This window comes from Haematobia irritans, chromosome 1, assembly GCF_050003625.1.
Source record: "Haematobia irritans isolate KBUSLIRL chromosome 1, ASM5000362v1, whole genome shotgun sequence".
NCBI lineage: Eukaryota > Metazoa > Arthropoda > Insecta > Diptera > Muscidae > Haematobia > Haematobia irritans.
Window position 1 is genome coordinate 179,075,938 of NC_134397.1, and position 20,879 is coordinate 179,096,816.

A 20,879-nucleotide genomic window follows, 5' to 3' on the forward strand; every position below is an offset into this window, starting at 1 on the left:
TTTTTTATGAAGGAAACCTTAGCAATGCCATTTTTTTGAAGTCAATCACTTCTATTGACTTGTTGGGCATGTCGTTGTCGCCTACTTGATAACTTTTAAAGAGTTTAGTTACTATACAACTATCCATCACTACACATGTCCAATCGAAAAGTTTTGTGGCATTCATAATCGGGGTTATTGTGTTTTAAAGTTGGTGAATCCAATTGAATTTAGAGAAAAATGGCCGATGAGAGTACTCCTTTGACTTCAGGAATTCCACCTGCGCCACCCGGTCCGGTTTATGTGTTTCCTGGTGGTGTTTCACCTAGATCAAGGCGACAAAAAATGCATCAATTTCAATGGTGTTTAGGTTTAACATTTTTGTGAGTGCTATTCATAATTGATACTAATGAAAAAAAAAAAAAGAAATCTATTAAAGTGAAGAATACCTACAAGTGCTGAAAAGATATTTTAAATCGCATCAGATACAAGATGATTTGTGGTTAAAATTTCTAGAGAATTCTGAGAATGAAAGATGATTTTATATGAATATTAAATATCGGAAATTGTTAAAATTGTGGTTTTCGCAATTTGGGCCATGGTAGCCTCTTTTTACTGCCTGTGTAAAATTAACTTTAGGGAACATAATAAAAGTTTCCAATAATAGAAATAAGTTTTTATCTGAAATTCCATCGAAATTCATTGTTCCTGATGCAAACAACTTATTAATTTTTATTCATGTAGTTAAAATGTTATATTCTTAGGGGCAAATTGATGCATGCAACCTAGCATGTATGCGAGTTATATCTAAATATGAACCGATTTGGCTAATAATTATCACTAGTGAAAAGTATCCCAGCAAAAAATGGAGCACTATTTCAGCAGGATTGTAAGGGAGAGAGGCAGTACCAACTGCTTACAAAACAACCGAATCAGCGCTGATTTTTGTGGGCGATGTCCCGATTTAGAGCAGCTTCTACATAGCGCTGAAATAATTGCTCATTTTAATACAAATATTGCTCAGAAGTGGTATATAGTCTTGAGTATAGCATTGTTAGCGTGAAGAAAAACAGCACTACCTTCCATGCATCCATACTGCATGAATTGGTTGCAATAACGTAAACGAATGATCATAAACTAGTTTGGTTACTCATTTACGTTATTGCCACCGATTCATGCAGTGCGGATGCACTGCCTACTTTATTGCACACCAAAAAGCGCAACTAAACTCTTACTGCTGAAGTATTTTTTGCTGGGATATTAAAACATAGGTTATACGAAATAAGTAAATACAACAAGATTAAATTTCATACGATTTGAAAAAAAATAGTTCAAAGGAACATGATTACAAAGGAAAATCTAAAGTTGGCGGGGATAAATATAATACCCCGAACCACTTTTCAAATCAATATCTTCCGTACCAAATCCTTCAAATGTGTTGGCGTTGGCTTATATTCCCATATAGTACGAATTCGGAATGTTGGAGAGTTCGTATAAATGGAGTAAATTTTCAATGCAGGATAACGTTTATTTCAAACAAATGAAAGAATACGTAAAAAATAATGTAAATTGAATTTACATTGAAAAAAATTGGTTCAAATCAATAAGTGTTTGAGAATAATTTGTACATACACAAGTTTTTACACCAAAACATACAGTGCCACACATTAGTATTGGCACAGGACCATAAACCACACTAGTAAATGTACCAAAAAAACTAATTTAGAACTACATGTGCCAATACTTTTGTTCCTCAAAAAATGTGCCTTTTTTAATTTTTTTATAATTTAAATATTTAAAGAACAAAAATTTTTCTTGAATAAAAATTATCTAGATGCTTAATGCAGTTACAATTCAAATCAAAATATTTTTGAAATTAAAATAGTTTCATATTACTTTTAACATGTGGTTTTTAAATAAAATTGTTTGGTGTCTCAATACTTTTGTGTGTCACTGTATCTACTAAAATCACTCGTTAAATGTTGGCAAAACAAAAGGAACTAAAGTTTGGTCATCATCACTTTCACTAGCCTGTTCAATTTCTTCATTTGAATCGTCAATATTTAAAGGTAAAATTACATACCATGCGTTCAATGCGTTAAATGCGTCCGATGATTGAAGAGTTGAAATTTCTCTTTGATATCAAAAGCTCGAATAGTCTGCCGCAAACAGAAAAAATCAACCCTTCCATCAACGCACGAATTGACCCATGGTGTGTAATTCAACCTTAAATCTGCAGATCCTCATAAAAAACATGAATTTCTAGCCATCAAAACTCTAACTCCAGAAATATTTGTCAATCCTTTTTATACCCTGCGCCACACTGTGGAACAGGGTATTATAAGTTAGTGCATATGTTTGTAACACCCAGAAGGAGACGAGATAGACACATGGTGTCTTTGGCAATAATGCTCAGGGTGGGTCCCTGAGTCGATATAACCATGTCCGTATGTCCATCCGTCCGTCTGTGAACACATTTTTGTGATCAAAGTCTGTCGCAATTTAAGTCCAATCGCCTTCAAATTTGGCACATGTTCCTAATTTGGGTCAGAATAGAACCCTATTGATCTTGGAAGAAATCGGTTTAGATTTAGATATAGCTCCCATATATATCTTTCGTCCGATATGCACTAATATGGACCCAGCAGCCAGAGTTTTGGCCCAATTTGTTTGAAATTTTGCACTAGGAGTACAATTAGTAGTGCAGTTAAATGTGCCAAATTTGATTGAAATCGGTTCAGATTTAGATATAGCTCCCATATATATCATTCGCCCGATATGGACTAATATGGTTCTAATAGCCAGAGTTTTGGCCCAATTTGATTGAAATTTTGCACAGGGAGTAGAATTAGCATTGTAGCTATCCGTGCCAAATATGGGCCAAATATTAGGATGTAGATATATATGGGATTTAGATATAACACCCATATATATGTTTTTCTGATTTCGACAAAAATGGTCAAAATACCAACATTTTCCTTGTAAAATCGCCACTGCTGAGTCGAAAAGTTGTAAAAATGACTCTAATTTTCCTAAACTTCTAATATATATATGGGAAAAAGCATGCTAGAAACAAATAACAGAAAATTTTGTTATTTGTGACCTAGTGCTATTGGACGTCCACTGTACATATGTTTTAATCTGAATCGATTTGGAAAAAATCTCTAGACTTAAAATTTAGAGGTATAGGTTAGGTTAGGTGACAGCCCGACGTTTCAGGCTCACTTAGACTATTCAATCCGTTTTGATACTACAGTGGTAAAATTCTCTCATATCACTGAGTGCTGCGCGATTCTATGTTAAGCTCAATGACAAGGGACCTCCTTTTTATAGCCGAGTCCGAATGGCGTTCCACATTGCAGTGAAACCACTTAGTGAAGCTTACACACAAAAAAATTTCACGAAAATTTGTCCAATTAAAATTTTAATTGAGTTTTAAAAAATATTCAATTAAAAATTTAATTGATTCAACTAATTTTTTAATTGAAACAAAAATCAATCACAAAAATAATAGTATCAATTAATTTTTTAATTGGATCAATTAAATTTTTAATTGCCCTTCAATTAATTTTTTAATTTATACTATCTGTGATTGAAGACATTTCAATTAAAAATTAATTGGATCAATTAATTTCGTGATTGAATCAGAAAATTTTTTTTTGTGTGTAGAAACACTCATAAATGTCACCAGCATTACTGAGTTGGGATAATCCACCGCTGAAAAACTTTTTTGTGTTTGGTCGAAACTGGGGTTGAACCCAGTTTCGACCAAACAGTTTGATTCCAGTTTGAATGTCAATGGTCTGCGGCCGAAATATTTGTCTGCCGAGGTTTTCAGTAATGTCTTTAGGACAATATTCGGTATTTATTTTGAGCCTACGATCGATTAATACGAACTTGAAGGCCTTTACGGCGGTTCGCACCTTTATTATCGCCGATACATAAGTTCTGGTGACCTATGGAAGGTGCAAATTTTCAGCTGGCCTCTTTGGAATGTAAACCCGATAATTTTGTCAATCACAAACTCCTCAAATTGAAATGGCTTCTCATTGGGGAAAATCAAATTCTGTAACTGGCCACTTTCGTGTAAGCGAAGCAATTCCTTAACTCTTTTTAGTCAAACTTTTTTTTGTACATCTCATTTCTGATGTTGTTACCAATTAATTGTCAAATTTTTGGCGATTTGGCACTGGCTGTACCACCGCAACCGCAATGGTACGAGAAACAAAAGATTTATTCACATTTAAATGCTTGAGGGATCTAACAGTACACTCATAGAAAAAAGTCTGCTAAAAACAGCAGTCGATGTCTGCTGTTATATTTTTGTACTTCAGGGCCTAATGAACAACAATTTATAAAATTTTTAGGTTAAACATTTTTCCCCAAAGCATATTTAAGAACCATGAGTAGTTTTTGGTATATTTTTGCACTGTAATATCCTCCTAAATACGATCAGCAAACATTTTGTTTGCTGTTATGCCTCAGTTCGATAAATATTCAGATTTTTGGTCAAATACTATAGATATGCATAAAATATTGTGTTAATTATGTTAGGATTGCTCCTAAGGTGACATTTTTATTTGTTTTAGCCAAAACAATGACTGCTGTCCCTTTTTCAGCAGACTTTCTGCTGTTTTAACCAGGGCTGTGGAGTCGGAGTCGGAGTCGGAGTCTTGGAGTCGGAGTCTGAAGATTTTGCTGGAGTCGGAGTCGGAGTCGTAAAAATTTTGCTCGACTCCGACTCCGGCTAAACCAAATTTTTTAAAACACTTCACATATTTGTAACTAAGCAAGTTTTTACGCAAATTAGTTTCCATTGCGTTATTCATTCGATCAATGTACAGCATGATTGTAAATGAAAATCAACTTCCAATTACGGCTATCTTTTTATGTTTCCTAGAATGTTTGACTAGCAGATGGGCTGGATCGATCCATTTTAATGCCCATATCAATTTATTTGAAATGTTTCGAACAATCGATATTATTTTTATTTTATTTTAAGGCAATATACATATGTGGAATATTGGCAGAAAAAATTTTCAAAGTTGTTTTTATAGAAAATTTTGTCAAAATGTTATTTCTATAAAAAGTTTTGTCAAAATTTTATTTCTATAGCAAATTTTGTCAAAATTTTAATTCTATAAAAATTTTATTCAAAATTTTATTACTATAGAAATATTTTTATACCCTGCTCCACACTGTGGAACAGGGTATTATAAGTTAGCGCATATGTTTGCAACACCCAGAAGGAGACGAGATAGATACATGGTGTCTTTGGCAAAAATGCTCAGGGTGGGCTCTTGAGTCGATATAGCGATGTCCGTCTGTCCGTCTGTCCGTGAACACATTTATGTAATCAAAGTCTAGGTCGCAGTTTTAGTCCAATCGACTTCAAATTTGGTACAAGTATGTGTTTTGGCTCAGAATAGATCCCTATTGATTTTGGAAGAAATCGGTTCAGATTTAGATATAGCTCCCATATATATATTTCGACCGATATGGACTTATATGGCCCCAGAAGCCAGAGTTTTACCCTTATTTGCTTAAAATTTTGCACAAGAAGAACAATTAGTACTATAGTCAAGTGTGCCAAATTTTATTGAAATCGGTTCAGATTTAGATATAGCTCCCATATATATCTTTCGCCCGATATGGACTAATACGGTCCCAGAAGCCAGAGTTTTACCCCACTTTGGTTGAAAATTTGCACAGGGAGTAGAATTAGCATTATAGCTATGCGTGCCAAATTTGGTTGAAATCGGTTTAGATTTAGATATAGCTCCCATATATAGCTTTCGCCCGATTTACACTCATAGGAATACAGAGGCCAATTTTTTGCTCCGATTTAGTTGAAATTTTGCACAGGGAGTAGAATTAGCATTGTAGCTATGCGTGCCAAATTTGGTTGAAATCGGTTCAGATTTAGATATAGCTCCAATATATAGCTTTCGGCCGATTTACACTCATATGACCACAGAGGCCAATTTTTCACTCCGATTTAGTTGAAATTTTGCACAGGGAGTAGAATTAGCATTGTAGCTATGTGTGCCAAATTTGGTTGAAATCGGTTCAGATTTAGATATATCTCCCATATATAGCTTTCGCCCGATTTACACTCATATGACCACAGAGGCCAATTTTTAACTCCGATTTAGTTGAAATTTTGCACAGGCAGTAGAATTAGTATTGTTGCTATGCGAGCCAAATTTGGTTGAAATCTGTTCAGATTTATATATAGCTCCCATATATAGCTTTCGCCCGATTTACACTCATATGACCACAGAGGCCAATTTTTAACTCCGATTTAGTTGAAATTTTGCACAGGGAGTAGAATTAGCATTGTAGCTATGCGTGCCAAAATTGGTTGACATCGGTTCAGATTTAGATATAGCTTCCATATATATGTTTTTCTGATTTCGACAAAAATGGTCAAAATACTAACATTTTCCTTGTTAAATCGCCACTGCTTAGTCGAAAAGTTGTAAAAATGACTCTAATTTTCCTAAACTTCTAATACATATATATCGAGCGATAAATCATAAATAAACTATTGCGAAGTTTCCTTAAAATTTTAGACTTTCCTTACTTGTTAAATGTATGTATTTGGGACAAACCTTTATATATAGCCCCCAACACATTTGACGGATGTGATATGGTATCGAAAATTTAGATCTACAAAGTGGTGCAGGGTATAATATAGTCGGCCCCGCCCGACTTTAGACTTTCCTTACTTGTTTTCTATAGAAAATTTAGTCAAAATTTTATTTCTATAGAAAATTTAGTCAAAATTTTATTTCTATAGAAAATTGAGTCAAAATTTAGTTTCTATAGAATATTTTGCAAAATTTTATTTCTATAGAAAATTTTGCAAAATTTTGTTTGTTACACAATTTTTTTTTTTAAATTTTATTTCTATTGATAATTTTATTTCTATAAAAATTTAAGTCAAAATTGTATTTCTATAGAAAATTTTGCCAAAATTTTATAGTAATAGATTTTTTTATTAGAAAATTTGGTCAAAATTTTATTTCTACAGAAAATTTGGTCAACATTTTATTTCTATAGGAAATTTTGTCAAAATTTTATTTCTATAGAAAATTTAGTCAAAATTTTGTTTCTGTAGAATATTTTGCAGAATTTTATTTACTACACAAAAATTTTTCTAAAATTGTATTTTTATTGATAATTTTTTCAAAATTTTATTTCTATAAGAAAAAATTGTCAAATTTTATTTCTATAGGAAATTTTCTCAATTTTTTTTCTTACTGATGCTCACTGATACTCACTGCTATAAAAATGTATTCAAAATTTTATTAATATAATATTTTTTTCTATATAATATTTTTTTCTATATAAAATTTAGTCAAAATTTTACTTCTATAGAAAATTTAGTCAAAATGTTGTTTATATAGAATATTTTGCAAAATTTTATTTCTATAGAAAATTTTGCAAAATTTTGTTTGCTACACAATTTTTTTTTAAATTGTATTTCTATTGATAATTTTTTCAAACTTGTTTTCTATAAAAAATTTTGCCAAATTCTATTTCTACAAAAATTTTATTCAAAATTGTATTTCTATATATTTGGTCAAAATTTGATTTCTATAAAAAATGTTGCCAAAATTTTATTTCTATAGAAAATTTAGTCAAAATTTTGTTACTGTAGAAAATTTTCCAAAATTTTATTTCTATATAAAATTTTGCAAAATTTTATTTACTAGACAAAAATTTTTCCAAAATTGTATTCAGTGAGCATACAATTTTGGAAAAATTGCTGCTAAGTCGAAAGCTTGTAGAAATGACTCAAATTTTCAAATTTTTCAATGAATGAATCATAAATGCATTTTTGCGAAATTGTCTAAACAATTATAAATATTTCCCAAATATTGCCCGAGTTTTGTAGAAGTCTGATTTGAGATTTTATCAAAATGTAGATCTAAATACAAGGTTGTGCAGAGTATATTATAATCGGCCCGGCCGACTTTAGACTTTCCTTGCATTTTTATTTTTCGTTAAAATTGTGTTACGTCCCATAACGTTAGATTTAAATTTTAAGTACATAGATTTTGTAGAAGTATATACAATTTTGTCTTCAGATTCAAATTCATGCATATGGAAATATAAACCTTTATATAGCTCGCAACAAATTTAAAGGATTTGAAATAGTATCAATAATTTTGGTCCACAAATACATATACTGTTGGTATATTCTCATATTATGATGGGTATTTATATCATTATTTTATTTTTTAAACATTGCCATAAATTTGAAATATAGAATTCAATTGGCATCTAATGTGAAATTAAGATCTTTTTTGGCACACATAAATAAACACGATACTTTATATCGTCCACTTATGGTACCCCCACAATAGAACTACAAATTAGTGGTATTAAAATGAGATTTAGTTATATTACCCGGAGTCGACTCCATAGTCGGAGTCGAGCTGATGAAAAATGCTGGAGTCGGAGTCGAGCAAAATTGGCTCGACTCCACAGCCCTGGTTTTAACAGACTTTTCTGTTGTCCCTACTAATAAATTTCTTTGGGTGTCGCCACTTGTGGTTTTCCATCCAAATATAAAGCATTCACACCAGGGCTGCCAATAAAATTTCAAGAAAAATCGTCACTTTTTTCCGAAGAAATCGTCATAATCTTCACTTCCATTTTAAAAATCGTCAAAAAATCTGCAATGTAAATAATATTAAAACCAAACTAATTTTTTGGTTAAAATCAATAGAATTTATTTCATTAATGAACAGAAAATTTACACCCATAATTATGCATTTCAAAGAATAATGAATTCAGATTTGTATAAAAGTAACATAAACAAAAAATATTTTTATGCAATGCTATGCTATGTAATTCAAAAAATAATAAAGATGTATTTTTTAATATGTAGTTACTAATTCAGTAAGGTTTTTATTTAAAAATAAAAATAAAGATCTTTAATATTTACGTATGTGTTGCTCGATTTTCAAACATTTTACCATTTTAACTCTTATTGATTGACTCTCCAATTAAGAGGTACAATTTTCTACCGAAATAAAATTTTAACATAATTTTCTACAGAAATAAAATGTTGACAAATTTTTTAAAGAAATAAAATTTTGACAAAATTTTCTGTAGAAATAAAATTTTGACAAAATTTTTTATAGAAATAAAATTTCGACAAAATTTTGTATAGAAATAAAATTTTTATAAAATTCTCTATAGATATAAAATTTTCACAACTTTTTCTGTAGAAATAAAATTTTAACAAAAATTTCTATAAATTTAATATAAAACAGTTCTTTCGAATAAAACAATATTTTTGTATATACTAACCACAAAAACAACTTTAAAATATTTTTTTTTTAATTTGGTAGGTTTCTGGAAAAATTTTCTATAAATTTTGAGGGATTATTTTTGGCACGAGTGGCAACCGTGATACTAATACGGTAGATATAAAATGAGGTATAGCTTCTACATGTATGAAATCTCTAGCAAAAACTTGCTGTTTCTCTATTGGATAACTGTCTAATGCATTCTCTCTTTTGCTGGATCTAAACGTGGAACGGAGCTAATATCGTCATTTTTGGGGCAAAAATCGGAAAATCGGCATTTGCTATTTTTTTAGTAAAAAATCGTCAAAATGACGATAAATCGGCAAAATTGGCAGACCTGATTCACACTATCACCCTTAAATTCTATCATGAATAACTGTATTTCTGAGTAATGCGCTTTACAGACTATCAGTTATTCCGGACGAAATGTCGGTGTTTGTAAAGAATCTTACAGTGTTTCGGTGTTTGTAAAGAATCTTACAGTGTGTCGGATCGATACGACTTGTCGGCGATGACTAAATAATCGGTAAATGTGTTATCGATCCTATAAACATGCAGCAGTATCGATTATGCCTTCGGACTTAACTTAAAATGTAAAGCGCATAAAATAGATCAAAATGCTTTTGTAAGCTTGTAAACAATAAAATGAAATAACACTGGAATAAATCTGTTAGCAGTCAGACAAGCAGTTTAGAAATGATAGCAAACTGAAGTTGGTTACAATACATATTAGTCACCCTGTAGGACCGATGGATACTGCCACTGACCGGATAAATGATGGTAGATATTATCAACTACCATACAGGAGGATGAATCTTTGAGTTAAATTGAATTGAGCTAATCCCATTGACACATATTTTGATGATATTGGGGATAGTCCATTTCATATCGACTGGTGCTCATTAATCAGCCACTTTTTTTAATTTCCTTTCCAGATCCATTATCATTGCGGCGCTTATAATTGTTCTTGCAATCAATAATGAATACCACAAGCCGTATATATTACTGACAACCAATGCCACTAACGAGACGACATCGTCCATGCCAAAGGTAGTGCTCAATGACACTACAATACGGGAACGTTTGGAATCTGTAACTGAACCAATACCTGACGAACCGGAAAGTTCATGGGCATTACGTAAATTACACTTAAATCGTTCGGAAAGTGATTGGGCCATTGGTGAAGGTATCAAGGCTTTAGGAGATCGTGAACTATTGGAAGAAAGCCTTGAAATGACTCCCGTCAATTCACCAGCATTTCGTCATTATCGTTCCTTAAGTACAAATCCACAATCACGAAAACTGGCGCGAAGAGGTTTTGTAGAGAATTCTGCCACACAGCATATAGCCCAGAAATATAACTATACCAAGGAGAGAGGAAGGTCAAATATTGGACATGGTCCCAAAATTGTATTACCCGATCCCACCTCAGATATAAGATGTGATTTTAATGCCAGATATCGTCGACCCAATGGTATATGCAATAATAAAAATCATCCTCGGCATTATGGAGCCTCATTGATACCTTATAGGCGTATGGTTAATCCCGATTATGAAGATGGCATTGGTATGCCTAGGGGTCAATTAAGTAATGGCACAACACGACTACCTCCTGCTCGGGAAGTATCGATGAAAATTTATCGTTCTTCCTATGAGACAGACTCGAATTTTACTGTTATGTTGGCTGTATTTGGTCAATTTGTGGATCATGATATGACAGCAACATCTCTGACCTCTTCCCAGGAGGGTGAATCGATCAATTGTTGTACAACAACTTTTAATAATACCATACATCCGGAATGTTTTCCCGTTCCAGTTTTACCAGATGATGAATACTACTCGAAATACAATCTAACTTGTATGAATTTCGTGAGATCAGCTCCCGCTCCCACCGGACATTTTGGTCCACGACAACAATTGAATCAGGCTACATCATTTATTGATGGCTCCGTCGTGTATGGCAACTCCAATTTAAGGCAAACCAAACTAAGATCGCAAGCGAATGGCACCTTGCGTATGTATATAACTGGGAATGGTAGAGAGCTCTTACCGATATCCACGAACTTGGATGATGGCTGTAATAGGGCTCGTCAAGTACGTCAGGGAAAATATTGTTTCGAATCGGGAGATGACAGAGCTAATGAAAATCTTCTCTTAACCTCTATGCATTTGCTGTGGGCCCGCCATCATAACTATTTGGCAAGAGGTCTTCAAATGGAGAATCCCGATTGGGATGATGAGACAGTATTCCAAGAAAGTCGTCGGATATTGGGTGCCCAAATGGCTCATATAACCTATAATGAATTTTTACCCATATTATTGGGTAGGGATTTGGCAGAGAAAAAAGGTCTAACACCTCAATGTGATGATTTGAATGCCCCCGATACCTATGATAGGAATGTAAATCCCTCCATAGCCAATAGTTTTGCCGCTGCAGCATTCCGTTTTGCCCATACTCTATTGCCGGTAAGTTTTAGTGGGATATTTTGCAGAGCTACTGGCTACTGGTTTTTAATACCTTCTCTCTTTTAGGGTCTCTTCAATGTAACCAAAAATTACAGTGATCCTGAGTCCATGGAACTTCACAAAATGCTTTTTAATCCATTTTCATTGTGGAATGAAGGCGGTATCGATAGAGCCATGCTGGTTGCTGGCAATACTCCCGTTCAGCGTGTTGATCGCTTCTTCTCCACTGAAATGTCGCAAAAACTTTTTGAAGGTACTTCTGAGGATACGGTACCCATTTGTGGTCTAGATTTGGTTTCCCTTAATATACAACGTGGTCGTGATCATGGTTTGCCTTCATATCCGGTATTTCGTAAACATTGTAATTTACCTCCAGTGGATACGTGGGAACAAATGGCCGCTGTTGTGGATGCTGATTCGTTGGTGTCCATTAAGGGAATATATCGGTAAGGTTTGAAAGAATATCGTCATTGTTGGAAAAGAGCTCGTTATTTGATTACTCGTTGCAAATTGATCACATTAGTGAAGGTCAAGTCGTTCTCATATTTGGATTCAATCAGCGAATTGTGGGAGAGTGATATTTCCATATTAGTTTCATACTATTGGCATCTGTTATCCGATCACATCCCATCATTTGTGTAGTTTACCACTTCTAGTTTTTCTCATTCTAATTAGAGAAAACAAGACAGGACAGCCTCTCCTTCCTAGCCCGTTTCCAAGCACAATTGCCACGCGAACCAAAAATAATCTACCAAAATTTTCAGAAAATTTTACGAAACAAAATTATCTTATTTTGCAAAATCTTATTTCTATAAAAAAAACATTTCAACATTTTATTTCTATAGAAAATTTTGTCAAAATTTTATTACTATAGAAAATTTTGTCAAAATTTTATTTCTATAGAAAATTTTGTCCAAATTTTACTTCTATAGAAACTATAAAAATAAAATTTTGTCAAAATTTTATTTCTTATTTGTTGCTTTGATTTCAGCTTAAAAACATCCGCTGACTAAATTATTATGTATTATTCTATAATTATTACATTTTATTTATTATTCTATAATTATTATATTTATAAACAATTTTGTCAAAATTTTATTTCTATAGAATTTTTTGTTAAAATTTTATTTCTATAAAAAATTTTGTCAAAAGTTTATTTCTATAGAAAATTTTGTCAATATTTTACTTCTTTAGAAAATTTTGTCAAAATTTTATTTCTATAGAAAATTTTGTCAAAATTTTATTTCTATAGAAAATTTTGTCAAAATTTTATTCTATAGAAAATTTAGTAAAATTTTTATTTCTTTAGAAAGTTTTGTCAACATTTTATTCCTATAGAAAATGTTGTCAAAATTATATTTCTTTAGAAAATTTTGCCAAAATTTTATTTCTATAGAAAATTTTGTCAAAATTTTATTTCTATAGAAAATTTTGTCAAATATTTATTTTTATTAAAAATTTTGTCAAAATTTTATTTCTATTGAAAATTTTGTCAAAATTTTATTTCTATTGAAAATTTTGTCAAAACTGTATTTCTATAGAACATTTTCTCAAAAGTTTATTTCTATAGAAAATTTTCTCAAAAATTTATTTCTATAGAAAGATTTTGTGAAAGTTTTATTTTTATAGAAAGTTTTGTCAAAATTTTATTTCTATAGAACATTTTGTAAAAATTTTATTTTTATAGGAAATTTTTTAAAAATTTTATTTCTATAGGAAATTTTGTCAAAATTTTATTTCTATAGAAAATTTTGTCAAAATTTTATTTCTATAGAAAATTTTGTCAAAATTTTATTTCTATAGAAAATTTTGTCAAAATTTTATTTCTATAGAAAATGTTGTCAAAATTTTATTTCTATAGAACATTTTGTCAAAATTTTATTTCTATTGAAAATTTTGTCAAAATTTTATTTCTATAGAAATTTGTGTAGAATATAATTTCTGTAGAAAATTTTGTCCAAATTTTATTTCTATAGAAATTTTTCTCAAAATTTTATTTCTTTAAAATTTTATAAAGATTTTATTTCTACACGCAAAAAATAATTCTTTCCTCCCAAACGAAATTTTAGACAAACAAAGTTCGTTTCTCATTTGCTTTTCGATGTAAGGAAGTGTATTTGGAAGAAAAGTATATACTTTTTGTGATAAACGTTTATTCTTTTCCAGGATATAAAAACAATTTCATAAAGACAAACTCAAAAAAACATTGTTTTCTTGCTAATTGCATTTTCCCTCACATCTTTCTCACATCCACGAGGTTTTTTAGTTCTTAACACCTTTTCCTGTAATACCAACAATATAGAAGAAATTATACGATTTTATAAATTTTAAAATTTTTTTTTTTACCTTTCGCCTGGACGGAGAATCAAAACGCGGACCATGCACTTTGTAAGCCAACACTATAACCACTAAGCTATGTGCCTGTTATGGTCATCAATAGATAAATATCCATATAAGTTATATTTAGATAGCATAGCTTGCGGCGCCCACGAACCGAATAAACAAAGTTTATTTAACAGAAACAAACAATTAGTTTGGCACCGTGTAGCAGTGGTTGCTACGTCCGATTTGCATACCAAGGGTCGTGGGTTCGATCCCTGCTTCGACCAAAGTTTTTTGTTTTTGTTTTTTTGACATATATTCCAGATATGTTCGGAAGATTCCGAAAAAATGTTCAACATTACATTGTAGTATATTAAATTTTGAACTGTAAAATGTATCTTATTAAAGACCTAAAGTCAGAAAAGAACAGTGTTTGATATAAACGAAATGGACTGTGTTGTTGTTTCAAAAATAACTTTTTTTATTGAAAAAAATAAAAATTTTGTAACAAACGAATTTTTTTGGTGATAAAAGTTTAAAATTTTCGAAGCAATTCAAAAAACTCTAACAAAAGAAAAACGTCTTCAGTACACGTTTTCCAAACGTTTTTTTTTCTTTGCGTGTATAGAAAATTTTGTCCAAATTTTTTTTCTATAGAAAATTTTGTCAAAATTTTATTTCTCTAGGAAGTTTTGTCCAAATTTTATTTCTATAGGAAATTTTCTCAAAATTTAGTGAAAATGTTTTTTCTATAGAAATTTTTGTCAAAATTTTATTTCTATTAAAAATAGTATTTCTATAGAAATTTGTTTTTCAATAGAAAAATTCTCAAAATATTATTTCTGTAGAAAATTTTGCCAAAATTTTACTTCTTTAGAAATTATCATTATATGGATTTCGACATGTAAACTTTTTAAAAGTCTACTTTTAAACTTTTTTTTTCAAAAATTGGAAACATTGACTTTTCTACTCTTTAGAATTTTTGAGCTGCGGTTAAGCTTTATACATTTATATTCACTGCAAATATGTATACCTCATATCCAATTTTATTGCAATATCGAATTTCCGACTTCTTAGTTAAAATTCAATTAGTCGATGTGGCCAATATAGAAAGCCGATTTGAGTCGAGTGTCAAAAATATTAAAATTAGATTAGTCGAAATTGAAGATTACAAAAATAATTTCGACTTTTTTTAAATGTGATTATAGCAAATGATAAAGGTAAACGTTTACACATTTTCAAAAAAAAAAACAAAAAAACAATATATGATTCTGATTAACGTTTTTTTTTGTATTTTGAATATTTTCCATTATTGGGTTAAATCTGCCGACTTATTATTCTGAGATTATATACTGTTTATTTACTTTTCCAACAGCTCCCCTCAAGATGTTGATGTTTATACGGGAGCCTTAAGTGAACCTCCATTGGAGGGGGCGATTTTCGGTCCACTTCTTGCATGTTTGGTATCTGATCAATTTCTACGCCTAAAACGTGGTGATTCATTTTGGTATGAGCGTAAAATTGGGCCACAGCGATTTACCAAAGGTAAGGAAAATTGCGACATATTGAGATAAATAAATAAAGTGAACAAAACTAAAGAACTCAATCGGGAAAAGAGATACAAAGGTCAAAGAAAATTAATCACAAAATTAATTGATCTAATAAATTCTTTAATTGAAATTGCTTCAGTCATGAAAATTATAGTATCAATCACAGAATTAATAAGATATAAAAAAAAAACATAAAATTCTAATTTATTTTTTTGATACTTTCAATTAGTTTTTTAATTGATTCAATTAAAAATTTGATTGATTCTGATTGATCTATAAACATTTTAATTGAGACAATCTTTTATTTAGTTGGACTTTATCATCTTTTCAATTAGTTTTTGTTTTTATACCCTCCACCATAGGATGGGGCTATATTAACTTTGTCATTTCGTTTGTAACACATCGAAATATCGGTCTAAGACCCCATAATATATATACTTTATATCTAGGTCTTCACCACGACGATTCTGAGTCGATCTGAGCATGTCCGTCCGTCCGTCTGTTGAAATTATGCTAACTTCCGAACGAAACGAGCTATCAACTTGAAACTTGGCACAAGTAGTTGTTATTGATGTAGGTCGGATGGTATTGCAAATGGGCCATATCGGTCCACTTTTACGTATAGCCCCCATATAAACGGACCCCCAAATTTGGTTTGCGAGGCCTCTAAGAGAAGCAAATTTCATCCGATCCGGCTGAAATTTGGTACATGGTGTTAGTATATGGTCTCTAACAACCATGCAAAAATTGGTCCACATCGGTCCATAATTATATATAGTCCCCATATAAACCGATCCCCAGATTTGGCTTGCGGAGCCTCAAAGAGAAGCAAATTTCATCCGATCCGGCTGAAATTTGGTACATGGTGTTGGTATATGGTCTCTAACAACCGTGCAAAAGTTGGTCTACATCGGTCCATAATTATATATAGCCCCCATATAAACCGATCCCCAGATTTGGCTGGCGGAGCCTCAAAGAGAAGCAAATTTCATCCGATCCGCCTGAAATTTGGTACATAATGTTGGTATATGGTCTCTAACAACCATGCAAAAATTAGTCCACATCGGTCCATAATTATATATAGCCCCCATATAAAACGTTCTCCAGATTTGACCTCCGGAGCCTCTTGGAGGAGCAAAATTCATCTGATCCGGTTGAAATTTGGAACTTGGTGTTAGTATATGGCCGCTAACAATCATACCAAAATTGGTCCATATGGGTCTATAGTTATATATAGCCGATCTCCAATCACACAAAAATTGGTCCATATCGGTCATAAAAATTTTATTTCTATAGAAAATTTAGTCAAAATTTTATTTCTACAGAAAATTTTGTCAAAATTTTATTTCTATAGAAAATTTTGTTAAAATTTTATTCGGTTCATAATCATGGTTGCCACTCGAGCCAAAAATAATCTACCAAAATTTTATTTCTATAGAAAATTTTTTAAAAATTTTATTTCTATAGGAAATCTTGTCAAAATTTTATTTCTACAGAAAATTTAGTCAAAATTTTATTTCTATAGAAAAGTTTGTTAAAATTTTATTTCTGTAGAAAATTTTGTGAAAATTTTATTTCTATAGAAAATTTTGTTAAAATATTATTGCTATAGAAAATTTTGTCAAAATTTTATGTCTATAGAAAATTTTGTCAAACTGAATTATATACGTATTTGATCGATCTTTTTTGATTTAATATAACCACGTATGGACTTATATACAATTTAGAAGTCGGTGTTAGGAGATTTTAAGATACCTTGCCATCGGTGAGCGTTACCGCAACTTAAGTAATTCGATTGTGGATGGCAGTGTTTAGAAGAAGTTTCTACGCAATCCATGGTGGAGGGTACACAAGCTTCGGCCTGGCCGAACTTACGGCCGTACATACTTGTTTTTTGATTGATTTAATTAAAAGTTCCTATCGTTTAGCACTTTTAAATCCAACTATATAATTATAGTTTTGGATTTGAGTACAAGTTTAGTTTAATGAGTCAATGTATAATAGTACACAAGGTGGCTGATGCGTATTGCAACCAACTTCAGGTTACAATCATTTCTAAATCGCTCGGTGGACAGTTGACAGATTGATTCCAGTGACAGTTCATTTTATTGTTTACAAGCTTACAAAACGATATTTATTTGCTGTATTCATAAATAAAGTTATTCGTGATGGAATTTGGCTGGAAATTCACAACTAGCTATGGTTGGAACCCTTCAGTATTTAAATGTGAATGTGAGCTTGGACTTAAGCCGTAGAAGTTCCAAAGCGTGCATTAGCCACCGATGCATAAAAAATGTTAAACTGGAAAGAGGCAAATAATTGCTTGGCTTTCACGAAAGTGGACAGTTACTGAATTTGATTTTCACTATTCCACATTGAGCCACGGTTTGAAGCCCTTAACTCGTGCCAAAGGTAGCCAATTGGAACAAATCTAAACTGATCATAAAATTTAATATTTATTCCGATATTTTTTTGCTTTTTAACAATAAACTTAAAAAAAAATTAAAACAAATATATACTGCAGTAAATACGACCAGGCCGAATGCTAGTAAGTTCACGTACCAAATTTTAATCGGATTGGATAAAAGTTGCACCTCCAGGGGGAACCGAAAATCAAATATGGGGATGTTAATAAAGTGATTGAAAATAGTTACGTTTTTAATTAAATAATTAATTGAATTTCGCAATCAATATCAATTAAATTTTTAATTGAATCAATTAAAATATTTATTAAAATTTGCTAATGAAATCAATAAATTTTTTAATCAAGTATTTTTTTATGCCCAATTAAAACTGTGATTGATACCATCAATTTCGTGATTGAAGGCATTTCAATTAAAAAATTAATTGGATCAATAAAGTTCATGATTGAATCGGAAACAAATATTTTCTGTGTACCATAACATAATTTCAAAAAAAGGTTACTTCATTTCTAATTGATTTTTTCCTCTTTAATTTTAGATCAACTTCGTGTAATCTACAATACGACTTTATCACAAATAATCTGCCGCAATTCCGATGATATACAAGAAATTCGAAAATACGTAATGGAACATTCTAAAGATGATACGAACAGTTTGATTCCTTGTAGAGATTTTCAAGATTTCAATTTTTCACCATGGAATGAAAATGAACAACCATCACGCCTACATAGCGCCCATTTCAGTTCAATGTCATCGAATGTTCGCTCTATGATGAGATCAAATGAAACGTTTCCAACAAATCATACTCTAAATAATGTTCAATTGCAGACTTAATTTGGGAAACATCAAAGCTATCATCAGTGCAATCATTAGTATGTTTAAATAAGATTATATTCGTTACCTTATGGTTTTTATCAACATAGTCAAATTCGTCATCACTATGTCATTATCATCTTCACTAAAATATATACATACGTAAATAAAGTTGAATGGCCTTTTTCAATTTTTATATAAACTCTGAGCATATATTTTTTTTTATTCTACATAAACAGCAAAAAAGTAAACCTACCATGAAAGAAAATATGGGTTTATTTTAGAAAATTTTTTATCTAAAATATATAATTGAGTTAATATTTTCAATTAATCCTAAAATGCGTCTGTATCTTTTAAGATACAACTAGAAAAAATTCTTAAAATTTTGACTGAATTCTATGTAGTCAAATTTGTTGTATTTAATACATCATAAGGTTATTTCTAAAAATATGTTTTTCCGGAAGTAACAAATGTTCTTTTTATACCCACCACCATAGAATGGTGACGGGGGTATAATAAGTTTGTCATTCCGTTTGTAACACGTCGAAGTATCGATTTCCGACTACATAAAGTATATATATTCTTGATCAGGGGCAATTCTAAGACGATATAGTCATGTCCGTCTGTCTGTCTGGCTGTCTGTCTGGTTGTCTGGTTGTTGTAATCACGCTACAGTCTTCAATAATAAAGCAATCGTGCTGGAATTTCGCACAAACTCGTCTTTTGTCTGCAGGCAGGTCAAGTTCGAAGATGGGCTTATATCGGCCCAAGTTTTAATATAGTCCCCATATAAACCGACCTCCCGATTTGGGGTCTTGGGCTTATAAAAACCTTAGTTTCTACCCAATTTGCCTGAAATTGGAAATCTAGAGGTATTTTATGACCACAAAGAGGTGTGCCAAAAATGGTGAGTATCGGTCCATGTTTTGGTATAGCCCCCATATAGACCGATCTCCCGATTATATTTCTAGGGCTTCTAGAATCGATAGTTTCTATCCAATTCGCCTGAAATTGGAAATCTAGAGGTATTTTAGCACCATAAAGAGGTGTGCCAAAAATGGTGACTATCGGTTGATGTTTAGGTATAGCCCCCATATAGACCGATTTCCCGATTTTACTTCTTGAGCTTCTAGAATCCGTAGTTATTATCCAATTTGGTTGAAATTTGAAATCTAAAGGTATTTTAGAACCTAAAGAGGTGTGCTAAAAATGGTGAGTATCGGTCCAGGTTTTGGTATATCGCCCATTAGACCGATCTCCCGTTATGAGGTCTTGGGCTTATAGAATCTGTAGTTATTATCCAATTTGGTTGAAATTTGAAATCTAGAGGTATTTTAGGACCATAAAGAGGTGTGCTAAAAATGGTGAGTATCGGTTCATTTTTTGATCTAGCCCCCATATAGACCGATCTCCAGTTTTTACTTCTTGGGCGTCTAAGATCTGTAGTTTTTATCCAATTTGCCTGAAATTCGAAATCAAGAGGTATTTTAAAACCCTAAAGAGGTGTGCTGAAAATGATGAGTATCGGACCATGTTTTTATATAGCCCCCATATAGACCGATCTCCAGATTTTATTCTTGGGCTTATAGAAACCGTAGTTTTTATCCAACTTGCCTCAAATTGAAAATCTAGAGGTATTTTAGAACCATACAAAGGTATGCCGAAAATGGTGAGTATAGGTTCATGTTTTGATATAGCCATCAGATAGACCGATCTCTCGATATTACTTTTTGGGCTTCTAGAAACCGTAATTGTTGTCCACTTTGCCTGAAATCGAAAATCTTGAGGTTTTTAGGAATATAAATATGTGTGCAAGAAATGATTTTATTTTTTAGGCTTCTAGAATCCGTAGTTTTTATCTAATTTGCCTGAAATGAGAAATCTAGAGGTATTTTAGGACCTTAAATATGTGAGCCGAAAATGGCGTGTATTAGTTCATGTTTTGGTTTATCTCCCAAATAGACCAATCTCCCGATTTTACTTCTTGGGCTTTTAGAAAC

The 20,879-nt window shown here is 31.6% G+C and overlaps 1 protein-coding gene across 1 annotated transcript; it reads left to right on the plus strand.

Moving 5' to 3' along the window:
• The first annotated feature begins 97 nt into the window (after positions 1-97).
• cd (peroxidasin homolog cardinal) lies at positions 98-19,087 on the plus strand. The gene is made up of 5 exons (XM_075292191.1): positions 98-362; positions 10,241-11,771; positions 11,838-12,217; positions 15,469-15,638; positions 18,605-19,087. Exons 1-5 carry the CDS (start codon positions 220-222, stop codon positions 18,898-18,900), a joined length of 2,520 nt encoding a protein of 839 aa, XP_075148306.1. The 5' UTR covers positions 98-219; the 3' UTR covers positions 18,901-19,087.
• The last annotated feature ends 1,792 nt before the right edge of the window (positions 19,088-20,879 follow it).

Excerpts from the sequence above, each read along its gene's own strand:
- cd (XM_075292191.1), top strand. The coding sequence starts at position 220 with ATGGCCGATGAGAGTACTCCTTTGACTTCAGGAATTCCACCTGCGCCA. Across the intron at positions 11,772-11,837 it reads TTGCCCATACTCTATTGCCG|GGTCTCTTCAATGTAACCAA; the intron begins GTAAGTTTTAGT and ends TCTCTCTTTTAG. Across the intron at positions 15,639-18,604 it reads GCCACAGCGATTTACCAAAG|ATCAACTTCGTGTAATCTAC; the intron begins GTAAGGAAAATT and ends CTTTAATTTTAG.